This window comes from Ctenocephalides felis, unplaced genomic scaffold (assembly GCF_003426905.1).
Source record: "Ctenocephalides felis isolate EL2017-DRISC unplaced genomic scaffold, ASM342690v1 CF-g0.4_SCAFFOLD_03572, whole genome shotgun sequence".
In the NCBI taxonomy this organism is placed as follows: domain Eukaryota; kingdom Metazoa; phylum Arthropoda; class Insecta; order Siphonaptera; family Pulicidae; genus Ctenocephalides; species Ctenocephalides felis.
In genome coordinates, this window is record NW_020539726.1 from 29,507,285 (window position 1) to 29,525,456 (window position 18,172).

The 18,172-nt window shown below is 31.2% G+C and overlaps 2 protein-coding genes and 1 pseudogene across 27 annotated transcripts in view; 2 read left to right on the forward strand and 1 right to left on the reverse strand.

The window, feature by feature from the left end:
* The window catches only part of LOC113387957 (myosin heavy chain, muscle-like), a 29,198-nt gene extending 22,841 nt beyond the window's left edge, over window positions 1–6,357 (forward strand). For 15 of the 26 annotated variants that reach the window (XM_026625349.1, XM_026625347.1, XM_026625350.1 and 12 more), the window contains 6 exons: window positions 404–613; window positions 1,429–2,315; window positions 2,790–2,868; window positions 3,177–4,352; window positions 4,427–5,332; window positions 5,671–6,357. In XM_026625349.1, the coding sequence (XP_026481134.1) occupies window positions 404–613; window positions 1,429–2,315; window positions 2,790–2,868; window positions 3,177–4,352; window positions 4,427–5,332; window positions 5,671–5,754 (3,342 nt within the window). In that variant the 3' untranslated portion in view covers window positions 5,755–6,357. Of the gene's footprint in view, window positions 1–403; window positions 614–1,428; window positions 2,316–2,517; window positions 2,597–2,789; window positions 2,869–3,176; window positions 4,353–4,426; window positions 5,333–5,670 lie in introns of all 26 variants that reach the window. The other 11 variants (XM_026625367.1, XM_026625361.1, XM_026625366.1 and 8 more) reach the window with 1 other exon arrangement.
* A 188-nt stretch (window positions 6,358–6,545) lies between these two features.
* Window positions 6,546–11,480, reverse strand: LOC113388354 (annotated as a pseudogene).
* A 2,019-nt stretch (window positions 11,481–13,499) lies between these two features.
* Window positions 13,500–14,849, forward strand: LOC113388355 (phosphatidylinositol-glycan biosynthesis class X protein). Its single transcript, XM_026625741.1, has 6 exons — window positions 13,500–13,711; window positions 13,779–13,917; window positions 13,980–14,131; window positions 14,274–14,415; window positions 14,483–14,615; window positions 14,842–14,849. The coding sequence occupies exons 1-6, from the start codon at window positions 13,602–13,604 to the stop codon at window positions 14,847–14,849; spliced, it is 684 nt and encodes a 227-aa protein (XP_026481526.1). The 5' UTR covers window positions 13,500–13,601.
* The last annotated feature ends 3,323 nt before the right edge of the window (window positions 14,850–18,172 follow it).

Sequence of the window (18,172 nt, forward strand, 5' to 3'; positions counted from 1 at the left end):
TATTTAATTTTGAGTAATGCTGTACGTGCCTTCTTATTAATATCATATTTTCCCCTACTACCATCTTCAATCCTGACTGGATGACTTAAGATATGAAAACTTTGATCGCTAAAGTGGGGACGGCCCACGAATATTAAATTCATTTTTCAATCATAACTTGTGGAATATATCCAGTTTGTGTTCAACTGGTGACTTAGTCACTTCGAATATTCGGGATTCTTCCCCTTTCGCGACGCTTAATAGATATACTACAACGGGACAGTAGTATACTATTGTAGCGATTGTATGCAATTACAATTAGCATTCATATTTTTGTGTTCATAAAAATATTGAAGTGAAATCAATCGCGATGGATGTCGACTTTGAATGTCCTGCTGTAACAAATGGTTTAATGAAATTGCAGAAATTGGAAGAGAAGGCAGCAAAGGCCCAAGAAGCCTTTGAAAAGGAAGAGAAGCTCAGAAAGGAATTGGAACAACTCAACAGCAAACTTTTGGCCGAAAAGACCGAATTGTTGGCTAGCTTAGAAGGAGAGAAGGGATCCCTTTCTGAATTCCAAGAAAAGACAGCTAAACTCACCGCCCAGAAGAATGATTTGGATAACCAACTCCGTGTAAGTAACAAATTTTTAATCAAATTGATATGCATTTTTCTCCGGTATGTAATCGATACGCTTACCGAATTTATACAATTTCCAATATTTTGGATTGTGAATCACACTGATTTTATAAACACTTTCAATTTGATTTGCAGCATATTTATTTCTGGAGATATGCCAAATATTTACCTCAAAGTTTTTAAGTGGCTAGTTTACTAAACTGAATTGCCACCTGGTATAGATATGCCATAACAAAATCTATAATAAGACACGCGGAGCAATCATTTAAAACGTTTAACATGATTTCCCGAGTATATTTAACCTGAATATATTTATCATAAAATAGTGCGCGGGCGGTGCCTAAGTATGTTTGCGACCAAATATTAGTGGGTGATGATAGTTCAAAAATATCTTCTGGATTTTGTGCGTGTGTAAGTTTTTTAGTTATGTGCGTCATATCGCGCTCCAGATTTTCTATCGCACATTAATAACTAAGATGCATGCATGATTATATTACTTGTTTTGTGCCAATGATCTTACTTCTAATTAACGTAATGACTATCATAATGCAATGCTACTTAAATGAATGGACTTATCAGATTAAAATTTTGAATAATTGCCAAATCTTATCCAGTAAGGAATCACAATGCAAGCATTATTATTCTAAATATATTACTAATTAAATGTATATATTCAGGTCGGAATAGTACAAATATATCCATATTATTATTAATTGGATATCAGATAATTATCAAATATTTAGAAATTATTTTTGATTAGTCAATGTTATATTATCTATCTGTTATTTTTTTTAATTTGCTAAATTACAGGAAACCCAAGAACGTTTGAACCAAGAGGAAGATGCCAGAAACCAATTGTTCCAATCCAAGAAGAAATTGGAACAAGAAATCTCTGGAATGAAGAAAGACATTGAAGACTTGGAACTCAGCGTACAAAAGGCCGAACAAGACAAAGCTACCAAAGATCACCAAATCCGCAGCTTGAATGACGAAATTGCCCACCAAGATGAACTCATCAACAAATTGAACAAGGAAAAGAAAATGCAAGGTGAAAACAACCAGAAGACCGCTGAAGAACTCCAAGCCTCTGAAGACAAGGTCAACCACCTTAACAAAGTTAAGGCTAAATTGGAACAAACCCTTGACGAATTGGAAGACTCTTTGGAACGCGAGAAGAAATTGCGCGGTGATGTAGAAAAGTCCAGGAGGAAGGTTGAAGGAGACTTGAAACTGACCCAGGAAGCCGTCGCTGATTTGGAACGCAACAAGAAGGAACTCGAACAAACCATCCAACGCAAGGACAAGGAAATCTCATCTCTCACCGCTAAATTGGAAGACGAACAATCTCTCGTTGGCAAACTCCAGAAACAAATCAAGGAACTCCAAGCCCGCATTGAAGAACTCGAAGAAGAAGTCGAAGCCGAACGTCAAGCTCGTGCTAAGGCTGAGAAACAACGTTCTGACTTGGCTCGTGAATTGGAAGAATTGGGTGAGCGTTTGGAAGAAGCCGGTGGTGCCACATCCGCTCAAATCGAATTGAACAAGAAACGTGAAGCCGAACTCAGCAAACTCCGCCGTGACCTCGAAGAAGCCAACATCCAACATGAAGGAACCCTCGCCAACCTCCGCAAGAAGCACAATGACGCCGTTGCTGAAATGGGTGAACAAGTCGACCAATTGAACAAACTTAAGGCCAAGTAAGTTCATAGATAATTATTTTCATAAAAGCATTTAAAATCTAATACGGAATTGCTAATCAGCAAATCTTATAGATTTTCATTATGCAATAACTTTTTATTGAAACTGATCGATTTTATTACTATTTAAGCAAGATTATTTTATTTTATATATGTGTATATTATCTATCTTTATGAAATGTTTAATATAAATTCAATTTAGAGCGGAACATGATCGCTCCTCCATGCAGAATGAACTCAATAATATGCGCTCAGCTGTTGATGGTTTAGCCAGGGATAAGGTAAATGGGTACTGCTGTTTAAAAGCATGATACCCTAAATATTTTTGTGTTGTTGCCTTTCCAAGGTTCCTGATCCACTAGGATGAACTGCAACTTCGAGACATGTTTATTATATTATATATATACAATATTACACGCCACATAAAACACTGTTATGATCACACTATATTTTCAAACCTATTCCTTCATATAGGGCTGAGAAGGAGAAGGCCCAATACTTCGGTGAATTGAATGAACTTCGCTCCGGAGTTGACCACCTTGCTAACGAGAAGGTACACAAAACAACAAACATTACAGCTTCGCATATCATAACATGGCTCAGTACAATATTTAATCACTTCACATATAACACAAACTAAATAAAGCACAATATTATCACAGCACAGTTAACAACTATCACATTAAAATTATTTCAATAGACTCACTTGATAAATATGTCCGCATCCTTAATAAATAACTCATCTTAACTATTTGTGTCGTTATCCATTCGTGTAAATAACATTCTTAAAAGAAACTAACAAGTAGTTTATGTAAATATTACTAGAACATAGCACAATATTCATAATATTGCATTTATTAGGCCGCACAAGAAAAGATTGCCAAGCAATTGCAACACAGCCTCAACGAAGTACAAGGCAAATTGGATGAAACCAACCGCACCCTCAACGACTTCGACTCCGCCAAGAAGAAGTTGTCCATTGAAAACTCCGACCTCTTGCGCCAATTGGAAGAAGCCGAATCACAAGTTTCACAATTATCTAAGATCAAGGTGTCATTGACCACCCAATTGGAAGACACCAAACGCTTGGCTGATGAAGAAAGCCGCGAACGTGCTACACTTTTGGGCAAATTCCGTAACTTGGAACACGACCTCGACACCGTCCGCGAACAAGTTGAAGAGGAAGCTGAAGGCAAGGCCGATTTGCAACGCCAACTCAGCAAGGCTAACGCCGAAGCTCAATTGTGGCGCTCCAAATACGAATCTGAAGGAGTCGCCCGCTCTGAAGAACTCGAAGAAGCTAAACGTAAATTGCAAGCCCGTCTTGCTGAAGCTGAAGAGACCATTGAATCTCTTAACCAGAAATGCATCTCCCTTGAGAAGACTAAACAACGTTTGGCCACTGAAGTCGAAGACTTACAAATTGAAGTCGACCGTGCCAACGCTATTGCCAACGCCGCCGAAAAGAAACAGAAAGCATTCGACAAAATCATTGGAGAATGGAAACTCAAGGTTGATGACTTGGCTGCTGAACTTGATGCCAGTCAGAAGGAATGCCGCAACTACTCCACCGAATTGTTCCGCCTTAAGGGAGCATACGAGGAAGGTCAAGAACAACTTGAAGCTGTTCGCCGTGAAAACAAGAACCTTGCTGATGAAGTGAAAGATCTCCTTGACCAAATTGGTGAAGGTGGCCGCAACATCCATGAAATCGAAAAGGCACGCAAACGCTTGGAAGCCGAAAAAGACGAATTACAAGCTGCTTTGGAAGAAGCTGAAGCCGCTTTGGAACAAGAAGAAAACAAAGTACTCCGATCCCAATTGGAATTGTCTCAAGTTCGTCAAGAAATCGATCGCCGCATCCAAGAGAAGGAAGAAGAATTCGAAAACACCCGCAAGAACCACCAACGTGCACTTGACTCCATGCAAGCCTCTCTTGAAGCCGAAGCCAAGGGCAAGGCTGAGGCTTTACGCATGAAGAAGAAGTTGGAAGCCGACATCAACGAGCTTGAAATTGCTCTGGACCATGCTAACAAGGTAAAGAATATATTCATTAATTATGAATAATATTATAATTGAACATATTGAAACCAATATTTTTAATATTTTAGGCTAACGCCGAGGCCCAGAAGAACATCAAGCGTTACCAACAACAACTTAAGGATGTACAAACCGCCCTTGAGGAAGAACAACGTGCACGTGATGATGCCCGTGAACAACTTGGCATTTCTGAACGCCGTGCCAATGCTCTCCAAAACGAATTGGAAGAATCCCGTACCTTATTGGAGCAAGCCGACAGAGGCCGCCGCCAAGCCGAACAAGAATTGGGAGATGCTCACGAGCAATTGAACGAACTTTCCGCACAAAACGCTTCAGTATCTGCTGCCAAGAGGAAATTGGAATCCGAATTGCAAACCTTGCATTCTGACTTAGACGAACTTCTCAATGAAGCCAAGAACTCAGAAGAAAAAGCCAAGAAGGCCATGGTTGACGCAGCTAGGTTGGCTGATGAACTCCGCGCTGAACAAGACCATGCCCAAACCCAAGAGAAACTCAGAAAGGGTCTTGAAACACAAATTAAGGAATTGCAAGTCCGTTTGGATGAAGCTGAAGCCAACGCCCTTAAGGGAGGCAAGAAGGCTATTGCCAAGTTGGAACAACGCGTACGCGAATTGGAGAATGAATTAGACGGTGAACAAAGGAGGCACGCCGATGCTCAAAAGAACTTGCGCAAATCTGAACGTCGCATTAAGGAACTTAGCTTCCAAGCTGAAGAAGACCGCAAGAACCACGAACGTATGCAAGACCTTGTAGACAAATTACAACAAAAGATCAAGACATACAAGAGGCAGATCGAAGAAGCCGAAGAAATCGCCGCCCTCAATCTTGCCAAATTCCGCAAGGCTCAACAAGAATTGGAAGAGGCTGAAGAACGCGCTGACTTGGCTGAACAGGCCGTCAGCAAATTCCGCGCGAAGGGACGTGGTGGATCCATGGCACGAGGTGGCAGCCCAGTGGTAAGTTCTAAATTTATTACTTAGTCATGGCATAACGGCTTTTTATATTGGGATCTATTTTATAGCCCGTTGGAGGCCGTTAGCTCCCATTGGATTATCTCTCAGCAGTAAGTCAAAACAATATAAGCCCCTGTGTAAAGCACGATATAACGTGCCCACATTCAAAATTCTCAACTTTTTGAGAATTTTGATACAAAATCAAACCCCATCTCTCTCTTACAATGAATCATATATCGCACAATGCACGATCACATTATAATCTGAATCCGTCTCACATGCCCCCAACAAAAATTACTTTACTTTTGACTGTTGTGTAAGCCTGTGAAATTTTCTTTCAGCCCGCAAGAACAGCAGCTCGCCCACAATTTGACGGAATGGCTTTCCCGCCTAGGTTCGACTTGAACCCTGACAGCGAGTTCTAAATTATTTATAATTAATTTTAAAAAAGCGAACGTGGCTGCCTTGTACAGTAAACATTAATATTTTTTAAAAATTATTTAAAAGTAAAAAAATATCAGCTCGTTCAATTGTGCTTAGTAATGTACATTTGTATACTAATACTAAACAACTGTACAGTCCTAAGCACATTATTACATATTTTCATCGACCCAATAACATCAAACGTCGCCTGTCAATTAAAAATATCAACAGCATCACATCTAAGCTTACCTAGATATACTTTCATTATTTTGTAATTACTTTTTTTCTGTCGAATTATTATACAAATGTGAAAATTTAATTTAATGTATTTAATATAATATTCCGAATGTTGCCAATACTCAAAAGTTTGAATAGCACTGTTACTGTGTGAATCGCCTGGTGAAAAAAACTAGAATTTATTTATAAAATGGTCTAGTGCAAAATTTAGAGACACGTAACTTACAACAGCCCCAAAAGAGCGCTAGAGCAAAACACCACGCGATTTATACAGTAATTGTTCTGTGCATTGTTATCTATTGTATGTGTGACTTAAGTTGTATACATGGCTTCATAAGGCAACAATAAACAAGTTAATATCGTTATGATACAATAGTGTTTTTATTCAAGATATGATACATCGATCGATTATTTCTATCCACAGGTGTCCATTACAATTGCATTTGTCTGCGATATATTTACCCAAGCATTTCATGCTCAATTTTACATATTCCAAATCATTTTCTTACATATCAACATGTATTTAGGAGCCTATTCTGAAAGAAAATATACTAGCAAATACATGTCATTTTGACAGTATTTAGTACCATTTTGTATGACTAGCGCTACATAAAATAGCCCTGCGTATTATTGGTCTATTCTATGGCAGCCGTAAAAATATAATAATAAGTACAAAAAATTACAAATACATTTTTTTCATATACTATATACATATTTTAAATCCCCTCTCATAATATTAAAACTATTAACAAGATAAAAAAAATTCACAACCCGGGGCTCTTTGGATTTGGCGTTGTATTAAGTAACTGCCTAAATTGTCCTTTTATTAAATCCCATTGAGTCGTAAATCTTAACTTTATTTTGAACTCTTTACAAACTTCGTCCAGAACTGGGTACAAATGTGGAAGATAGGCATGATCAATGGTTGGAAATAAATGATGTAGTCCATGGTCTCCAAAATTGTTAATACCAAAAATATTGAACCAGTTATATCTGTTCTATCCATCACTGCGTCCAGTTGATAGATACCGAAATCTAAATTGTCTCTGGAAAATAAATTGCAATATTCATTAATAGTATTTAAAAAAAAAGTACTTTTGAGGATCAGCATTTGATCGATTGAATTTTATTATTCGTGGGTTTATAATCCAAAAGTTCTTTCTTATAGTACTTATAAGGGATAAAGATATTAATTGGTAAAAAAATTTATTGACACCTAAAACCAGAAATTAAATTTAAACTAATTCAAAAATTAAATAAATATCGTAATATTTATGCAAGTCGACTTCTAAAATTTTGGAAAATATTTAAAAGTTCAAATGAATTGAGCAAATTAATAGATCTTCAGATTAATAGATTTTTACAATTACCTTGGTTTATCCCCATGATGGTAGATTCTAGGATGATGATGAGCAGCATTAATTCCGATAACTCCAAAAATAAAACTTGAGCAAATTATAATCAATATCCAAGTGCTTAGAACGCCCAAAACACTTTCTTTAGTTACAATTAACATCAAAAGTGGTAAACTTAATGGTATCAATTCTTCCCAGATCGGAGTTGCAATGCGCATTTGCTTGCTCATTGAGAATAATCTGAATTTAAATAAAATTTAATTGAATAAAATATTTAGAAGATACGGATTGTGAAATTAAAACTGAAATTAAATAATTTAAAATTTTTGTAAAATTAGAATTTGAATAGAAATTGAATCTATGCCGTTCCAACCCTAAAAAAATTGATATCGAGGAAATGAAAAGTAGATTCAAAATGCATAGGACATGCAAATAATTTTTTTGATTCAAAGTTTAAATATAATTATGTAATTCAATAATTACGTATAATATAGATTTAAGGCTACATTGTTTAAATGACTAGAAAAAAAATTAAATTGCCAAAACATGAATTTCCATCAATTAATCTAATGCATTTTTAAGAAAGAGAAATACGTCTCGAAATAAGTCAGAGAAAAAATATTTTTATGAAATGAAATGATTTTACTTTGCCTTGTTCATGAGAGAATTGTAAATAATTGATTTTGAAGACGTCTATGATAAAAACAAAGGAGCTTCAAGGATATAAATATTCCTAAATATCATTTTGTTGCAATGGTAGCTTCAATATATTTGCGAAAGCATGCCAGAAAGATTTTTATATTTTTTTCAACGGTGACCAGAACTATATGTTCTATGAGTATAATGCATCTAATAATTTCAAATCTAATTTTCTAATCTATTTTTTCCGAGAGCAACCCAATGGCCAACCACTCTTATTTTTTATGTTTTATTATTTAATAACGTTGTCATGATGTGTTACATAAATGCTCACAAAAGGCAATTTTCAACTGAGTTTATATTTAAGATCTATAACCGTAAGCGGATATTTAATATTGTACTGCTTGATATCGTGCTTAATCAAATTAACTTCAATACCATTACCTTAGGCCCAGTTGGGAAAAAAAGATGCCTGAATAAATAAAAGGAGATATTTTTATATTTTTTTCAACGGTGACCAGAACTATATGTTCTATGAGTATAATGCATCTAATAATTTCAAATCTAATTTTCTAATCTATTTTTTCCGAGAGCAACCCAATGGCCAACCACTCTTATTTTTTATGTTTTATTATTTAATAACGTTGTCATGATGTGTTACATAAATGCTCACAAAAGGCAATTTTCAACTGAGTTTATATTTAAGATCTATAACCGTAAGCGGATATTTAATATTGTACTGCTTGATATCGTGCTTAATCAAATTAACTTCAATACCATTACCTTAGGCCCAGTTGGGAAAAATAGATGCCTGAATAAATAAAAGGAGATATTGCAACAGATATATATTTCCTAATGCCTTTTTCTTCAGGGTACCAAATCAGAAAAGGTTCTGCCATTGCACATTCTATGTCGATGAGTGTATTTGGATATAAATGATGCGATAATGCATGCGAAGTCAGTTAATTCACTAGCTTTGGGAAGTTTTTGCAAAGTGTTAATAAAACCTAGTTAAATTGGAGTACAATATTCGAAAAAATAATTAGTTAATAATTGGTGAATTATCATGTGTTTTGAAACTCAATCAGTTATTAAAAACGAGCTACTAAACTAGGATTTCTATATGAAAATATTTATGTTGATTTACAAAACCAGTAGTATATAATTCTTTTAAGGTCACAAAGGTCAACTTGCATAGAACGTAATCTCGATATATTAAAATTGTTGGGAACAACGGTCGTTTCTCTATGACAAATTGATAAATATGAAATTATCTTGAGACGAAGATATTTGTATTATGTTCTCACAACGAGAAAAGTTAACTCAACTGATTTGAGACCATGGCTGGTTTTGCCCCCTACTTTAAAATAGTATCCTTAAAATTTATTTGTTTTTTGAAATATTGATGGAGGACTTTTTTACTCCTGAAGTCCCGGTCTAAACTTTAATAAAAATTGATTAAACGAATTTATTATTTTTTTATTACCTGTAGTTCATGAACGATAAATTAAAAGTGTACATTCTCCAGTTATCTTTTTGATGAAAAAAATTATGAGCAGCCACGCAAGTCCAGGTCAAAGTTGTACCAGCTAATATCACAGCAAATCTGTTATAAACAGCTAAAATAGCAGCCAAAAAAGTGACTGTTAGAAGAGTGTCTAGAATAAATTTAGTCTTAACAGATTCTTGTTTTGGTACAGTTTGTAGTTTGGCGCTAACTTTTCTTTTTAAAGTTTTGTAGAACCCATCTTCGGAGAAAGTTAATAGTGATCTTCTGGGGGTGTTGACTTTTCGTACAAAAAAATTTTGGTAGCATTTTTTCTGCTTTGTCTGATATGTGGTGGGCTTCGAATGCTTCCGTAATATCCATTCCCTTTAATAAAAAATATGCTTTTGTATTTTTTTAATATTATATCACTTATTCAAATGGGTTTATTTATGATTATAAATTCACACCCTAAATCTCTAGTTTTTTTTAAGAGATTTTTACAATTTTTGCACATTTTGTATTTGATCGATAACTTATAACAATTTGAACAAATGTGGAATTTTATTCTTCATGACCAAGAGAATTTTCAGAATGTCAGAATTTTAGATTATTCAATAGAAATCTACATCTACATCTACAAAAAAAATTTGTACTAAAAATAGTACATAGAGCATTTAAATTAGCAATTAATTAATGCATAAAAATATATGCAAAATAATCTGACTCATAAATAGAGACAGACACAAATAAACTGATAAATTATGCTTGCACTTTTGCATAATTCTTCAATGGAAAAATTATGAAATTATACTAACACCATCTTACTAAATCATAAGAAGAGTAATAATATTGTCTATTTATAAAAATATAATTACATGATCATTATTTATTATGGTAACGATATTATAAAATATGCTAATCCATCAATAAGATTCGGGGCAATGTGCAAACTACAAAAAGCATAATTTTAAAAAAGCCGGTAAAACTGCATTTGTAACGAGTTGAACATGAAATATAATTGAATAATACGTGAATAGAGAAAATTTAATGAATGCAAATAGCAATATAAAATCAATCATATGACAAAGATTATTCGAACAAGTCATGGCAAGTTCCAAAGACATCATGGCAAAGGTCAGAATATAGCATTGTCGTGGTAAGAATGCAAATAACTGAATAGTTTATACATTGAAACAATTGAATATATATATATATATATATATATATATATAATATTCATATATTTTTACTTCATATTAACTCTTGAAAAATTTAGTGATAATTAATTTATAAAAGCCACTGATTTATGATATGGGTGACAAAATATTTTGAGTGTCAAAAATTTACAAATCAGGGGAAGGAATTATCTATATATCATTTTGCATGACAAAAATTGAAAAAAACACATACAATCCTAAATTTGCACCTTTTTATCAGAGAACACTATTTTGTAATAAATGGTTTCGTTACCACTTACAATATAAATATGAACTTCTAGAATGGTATATATAATAGTCGTTGCCAAGTACCTTAAATATTTATTAATATCAATTACTCTGTTTTCTAACCCTGGTTATTAGAAGCCAATCTTTTCCACCGGGATGTTTTTCGATCCATTCTGATAGATCATATAAATTGTCATGTATTCTCCAAAGATCATCAGCTCCACTTTCTGATTTCTGAAGATTTAACCAACTTTCTGTTGTCTTGATCTTAACATTTCTGAAGGAATATCCTTCACGGGTAGCTCCAGTAGTCATTTCTTAAAATTTAAAAATTATAAACAATAATTATAAACAACCTGCCCTTGGAAAAATGGTTTCAAATATAACTTTGTTCGACAACTAAATTATTATCATGTAAAATGATAATGAGAAAAGTTTACAAAACCAATTTTATGTGAAACCAATAGTTATTTGAATGACTATAACTATGAAATAGATAATTATAAACAACCTGCTCTTGATTGTCCAAAGCAGAATTAATCCAAGTATAGCACTCCTCAGTAATTAAACTTTTTCATATGTGATAAATATGACTAAAGTTTACAAAATTAATAATTACTAAAACTATTAATAATTATGAACACTAAAATGTAGATAACTGTACACAACCTGCTCTTGATCGTTTGAAGCAAAATGCTCACTTCACTATTTATAAGCACTTTTACTCTTATTACTGAATGATCAATAAAATAATATCGATCATTCAAAATATTTAGTATTATTACGTATTTTATTTTATTTTGGTTTATTTATTTAAATATTTTTAAAATTGATTAAATAATTCACCAATGACCCTTGTTAGCTTCTCGTCGACAAGTGGACGTATGATGTATGTTTCAGTCTGATATCTAATTAAATGCGATTTGATGATAATAGTTTTATACTGAAGCTTAGTAGTGTGTGTGTTCTTTATATCAATTTGAACTTGTACATTCATTCAAGAAATAAAAATATCTATATATTTGTTTATATTATAAATAGAAACAGTTAACTGAGTCTTTCTTGGGGTAGTATTAAATTGGAACACTTTTTGGGAGCACCGTATTTAGTAATTAAATACTATTTATTTCTAATAACTTTTAAACTCTGGTTTAATGAAAAATCAGTATGACACAAGTGTATAAATTATGAACTATACATTATAAACAAATTACCAATCATTAGATATTAGAAATAATGAGACAACCTGGTTGCCGCCGCTGGGAATCAAACTGGTAATGCCCATTATTTACTAGTCGTCAAAAACAATGTGATTATATAATGCATTTTATTTTAAAAAATTCTTCAATGATTTTTATAGAAAGCAACATTTTCAGTTAATTTTATTGGCAGTACAATTGATTTTTAACACAAAAAATATTTTTTAATTTCCAAGTAAAAGTTTTCCCTTTAAAGTCTTCTAAGGACTTAAAAGTATTAGAATCAAATTGCATTATTTCAGTCAAAATGTTAATTTAAGCATTGTATTAAACATTAAATATTTGTTAATCATTGCAATTGAATGGAGGATTTTTACATGCACCAGATGTAGTGATTGTTGCAATTGTTATAAAACAACATTTAATTAAAAAGTATTTTACTTCCTTAACGTTTATAAAGTCAATTAGTCAAATTTTATAGGGAACAAAAATTTTTCATTTTTTGCATTTTGGTGTTAATAGCGCAATTTTTAAAAGTGCAAATAACGTTTTTAAATGATCCTATGCTATAGTAGCCCTGGACAAATACAATAAATTATTAATATTAAAAAATAACATTGAATTATAAAAATATTATTTAGTTAACGATTACGTTTTCAATGTGTTTTAGGAATTTTTCAAATAATTATTTGCAAAAAAAAAAGCAACTGTATTAATTTTGATTTGCCTCAGGTGTATTCCAGGTGCGTTCCAAACATTTTGACTCTACATATGAGAAGTGTTTTATACAGCAACACTATTGATAAAGATAACTGTTATAAAACAATAATTAATTTAAAAAAACATTATTTCCTCAATAATTACAAAGAAAATTAGTCACCTTTTAGGAGACCTTAGAATTTAACACTGTTTTTCTACATGATGTACCCTGAGATAAATTTAGACTTGTTTTGTTGATATTTCCGATGAACAAACCTCATCTCTCATAATTAATTTATTTATAAAAAAAATATTTTATTTTATTTATTCTCTCAATAATTAAAACATCTTTGATATTTAAGTAAGTCCATTTTAGAATTGTAAATTATAAATTGACAACTTATATTAAAACATAAGTTTGTGTCAGTCTTCGTTAAGTGGAATAATAATTTACAATTTTGCGAATAGATGGTAAATAAATTTAAGAAAACATTTTGCAGTGATAGAAATCAAGACGAATATTCTTTATTTAACTAAAAGATTTGAAATCGAAAACCGTTACAATTGCTTCATTGCCAACTTCACGTCTTACGAGAATTATTATGAAGTGTGTAACAGTAATCAGCATGTGTCAACTGTCAGTGAAATTATAGGTTATGTTATTTAAAATGTTTTAATGTCATACAAAACATAAGTTATTTAAGTCTAATTTATAATGATTTTAAGAAAAATTTAGGACTTAACACATTAGTATTCAAAAATTCAGTTATTTAGCATTGATCCATAATGATTTTAAAAATATTTAGCATTTGTCAATGCATTCTAGTCACAACAGCAATGTCTCATACACCTGAAATTAATTTCTCGCAAAGTATTATAGATAATGGACATCATAGGTTTGATAAAATTTAAATAAATTGAAAATAATTTAATATATTGTTATAACCATTCTTAATGTTTCAGTAACGTTCTGTATTCATTACAATTTGATTCAAACTCAAACAGCCTCAAAGACCATTGTACGCTCTGCTTACATCAAGTCTTACCGTCCAGTGTTTATGTTAACAGTGATCAACTAAATGAGTTACGAAGACTAAATCAGGTTTAAGCACTGAAATCTATTTGGTGAAACAAACATTTAACTTTCAATCTATGTTTTTGTAGTTATCAGCATGTGCTTTGGAACAAGTGGATATTGAAAAACCTGAGCATTTATCAAAAGAATTAAATGTCTATGTTTATTCATCAATAAATGATGCAATAAGTTTGAATTTGCCAATACATTTGAGATATCATTCTGCAAAAGTCGATGGAGGGTAAATGTTGAAGTATTTAAAATATAAAATATATATTCAGTTAAATCGTTTAAAAAATTAAATTTAAAGAATTGTAATTTTTTTATTGTGTTTATTATTACCTCCAAGTTCTAAGCATGGTCTAATATAGATTTACTTCCAGGTATGAAAAAATTAATATTCCAAAACCTAGTCTATTTATATACTGTAATATTACTACTAAAGAAGATACTAAAAACTATTTACTCCCATGTTCTGCTTGTGATATCAAGCAATGTAATTGGTCTAAGTATTCTTATAATGAGGTAAGTTGAATATGATATTTAAAAAAATGTGATTGTTATTCGTAAATAATTTTGAATTTCAATATAGATAACACATTCTCCAAATGTATTGAAAATGCCAGTTGGAAATCTGCAGCACTATTATATTGTTCTCATAATTACTTTATTGACGACCTGTTTAGGCTGCGTCTATATATCTACATTAGTTTTAAGAACATGTAGTAATAATAAAAATAAAATCAAAGAAAAAATAAATATATATGAAGAATAATATATATTTGTTGTTAAATATTGTAATGTTTTGATATTTTTGATTTATATATGCATTTATAAATTTCCACACTATACGATGTGTGATCATTCAGCTAATTAACATGTTAAAAATACAAAAATTCAAAACATTTTTTTATAAACAAGAATATAATATAATGTATAAATGACTAATAGAGATATAGTTTGTCTCATGATAAAAGGCATCCTGTTATCATGATTAAAGAATTAAAAATGCCTTTGAATATAATATATATAGTAATCATACATTACTTGTTTATTTAATCATTCACTCAACCTGAACGTTTTCCATGCATTTTTCTTTATTGTAATCATTTTTATAAGGATAAATTAAGCAGACTTTGATTCTAAATATGAAATAAAAAAAATAATTATAATTTATATGTAATAAAAAAAAAAGTTAGATAAACATGCTAGTTTTGTTTTAAATAAAAACTGAAAGAGTAAGTAAATTGAGCATAATTTAATGAATGCATAAGTTTCGACTTCATTGTGGTTAAGTATTTAAAAGTATATAAAAAAATTTAAAAGAATTGTAGATCACAGTTAATACAATTACAGAATAAAAAAAATTATACTAAAGGTACTGAAAAAAAGATATCTTAATTAAGTTTTAATGTCTTGTAAGCATCATATGTATTTCTAGATCGTTAAATTAAAATAAAAATTATCAAAAATAGAGAGAAAAAGTAATTAGTAATAATATAATATTTTCTATCAAAATTTTTTCCTAAATTAAATTTTAAAAATGTCCCGCGCAAAATCTGTGACGCTATTGGTCAGTGTTTTGTTGTATACAGTTGTGTACGCACACATCGCACATGGCAACATTATTTCGGTTCGTTTGTGTGTATGATGCCTTTGGGAAGGGGCGAGGGGTCCAAAACCGCTAGCTAGAGTACAAACTAGACAATTGGAAGAAGGAAGTGAAAGGATCTGAATCATCTATCATTAATTTTTGTGATTTGTGATAAAAATTAATTTATATGTATTTATGGAAATAGTGTAGTGATTAATAAACACAAGTTTAATCTTAAAAAGACGATATGGCTTCAGAAGATGAGTAAGTAGATGAACCATTTGCCGGTAATTTACTTTTGTTTGTGTTCATGTAAAATAAAGAGCAAGCCGACCGCTTGCAAGTGATGCATACATTTTTTTGGGGAAAAAAATGTTTTTATGAAAGTTTTTAACATTTTGCAAAATGCTAATTGTGAAAATCTTGTTATTTGCGGTTGATTGTGTTGTATATTGAGAGATTTTTTTAATTTGTGATAAATAAAAACATTTAAAATAATGGAAGGGGGGAATTGGTTTTCATAATTTTTGTTGTGACAGCGCATTCTCATCTTATCCTTACAAAATGGAGGTCGTCAAAGAATTTGCACGAATGCGCTAAAACTCCTCATTAAAATTTTTATTTGATTCTAATCAATTTTTGAAATATAAGGTTATAATATTTTTAAACTTTGATTTTCTTGTCAGTTTTTTATGATTGACTTATATCTTGATCTACTTTCACATGTAATTCATTTTTATCTTATTATATTTATTTGTAAACAAAAAAATAGCTTATAATAAATATTAAAATATAAAACAGCCAAATTTTTTATCACATTGTTTTATTATTTAGGAGATGATGTATGTATGTGATGAAACTGGTGATGGACAAGTATTAGAAAATTCTGGTGATTCTGATGATGGTCAACAGAAAGGTGTTGTTGGAGTAAGTTTTTTTTATAATAATTCCAATATCAGTGGCATAATTGTTTTTTAGTGTAAAATAACAGATTTGCAATTCAAGTATCTTTAGTTCTTATATCAAATGTTTCATATTTTAATAACAAGTTCTTGGCTTCATATTATTCTGAAACCTTATATAAATATTAATATAATTAACAAAATTTATATTAGGAAGATGATGATGATTATGAGCCAGAAGATGGACGCAAGAAGAAAAAGGGTAAGAAAAGAAAAGCTCGAGGTGAAGAGAAAAAAGGAAAGAAAAAGAAAAGAAAAAGAAAAAGGCTGATAGTGAGGAAGCTGTAAGTTTCTTATATGAATGTCGTTACATCATGCCATTTCTTTACCCTTGAATGCTCGTTTTTTTTTTTTTTTAAGAAATTATTCGACACAAGAATCTTATATGGTTTTTAAATACTTCATAAGAGTTAATACTTTAAATTCCTTTAAAACTTGCATGCATTAAATCTAGATTATGGAACCTGTGATACAATATTTTGTGATTTTAATATATTGCAATGAAATCTTTTGTTGACCAAAATTCTGATTAATCTAATTAAAATCAATGTTACTATCAATTTCTATTCATATCAGTTGGAATCATGTTTGAACTTCATGATTTGAAATAACTGAATCTTGTATATAATAAATATATATAAGCCCATGCTTGGTGATAATTTGATCTCATGTGATGTTTGAAATATGAAGTCTGCTATAGCAAAAGGCTTCAAAGAAATTTTTGCAATTTTATAAATGCCGCTATATGAAAGTATATATAAGTATCTCATGTGTATCAATCTTGATCATTTATAATATCAAATTCAAAACAATTCATGCAATATCTTAAATATCTATTTAGGAAAGTGACTTCATTGGAGAAGAAGACACTAATGGAGGTTGTGACTCAGATTATGCTAATAAAAAGAATAGTAGGAAATCTCGAGGTAGTGTGAAATCTACCCCAACTCCAACACCCACATCAGATAATGCAGGTGTGTATTCTTACAATTCCATGAAAAACATGCTGTTTTATGAAAATTTCACTGTGACTGCTATTTTCAGGCATGCCTACTATAGAGGAAGTTTGTTCAACTTTTGGATTGACTGATGTAAATGTAGAATATTCAGAAGCAGATTACCAAAATTTGAGCAACTATAAGCTGTTTCAACAACATTTAGGCCTATGCTTACAAAAGAAAATCCAAAGGTAAATAAGTTTCTCAAATTGGTTGTAAATAAAGTATATGAATATGAGTTAAAGAGGCAGAGCCAGTCCATAATTACAATAAATATAATTCAAATATTCTTTAAATTAATATGTATCTTCCATATATCAGACTTGATATAAAAGATCATGAAAAAATCTAACATTTTGTATTCATTCTACTTGACTCTAAATATATTAATGTATGTATTAATTTGATCATATTTAAATTGCATTCATTTATCTATTCAAACTTGTTTAAAGTTTGTTGCATAACATTTGCATAATTTGTCAATAACTTTTTTTTTAAATTGATTGATGAATTGAATATTACTTCAACAGGTTCCCATGTCTAAACTTATGATGCTAGTCGCTGCAAAATGGAGAGAGTTTTCTGAAAATAACCCTCAAACTCAAAATGCTCAATCAGATCAAGAACAATTGTCAGATCAGCCAGCCAGTCCAGCTTATCAAGCCAAGCCAAGCAGGTCTAGGTCAAATAAGGATACATCTTCGAAACAAGATGAAACTTATGATGAT

What these genes read in the sequence shown, in the direction of transcription:
- LOC113388355 (XM_026625741.1), top strand. Translation starts at nt 13,602, where the DNA reads ATGATTTTAAAAATATTTAGCATTTGTCAATGCATTCTAGTCACAACA. An exon ending in AGTTACGAAGACTAAATCAG is followed by an intron (nt 13,918 to 13,979) that starts GTTTAAGCACTG and finishes ATGTTTTTGTAG; the next exon opens with TTATCAGCATGTGCTTTGGA. An exon ending in CTAAGTATTCTTATAATGAG is followed by an intron (nt 14,416 to 14,482) that starts GTAAGTTGAATA and finishes ATTTCAATATAG; the next exon opens with ATAACACATTCTCCAAATGT.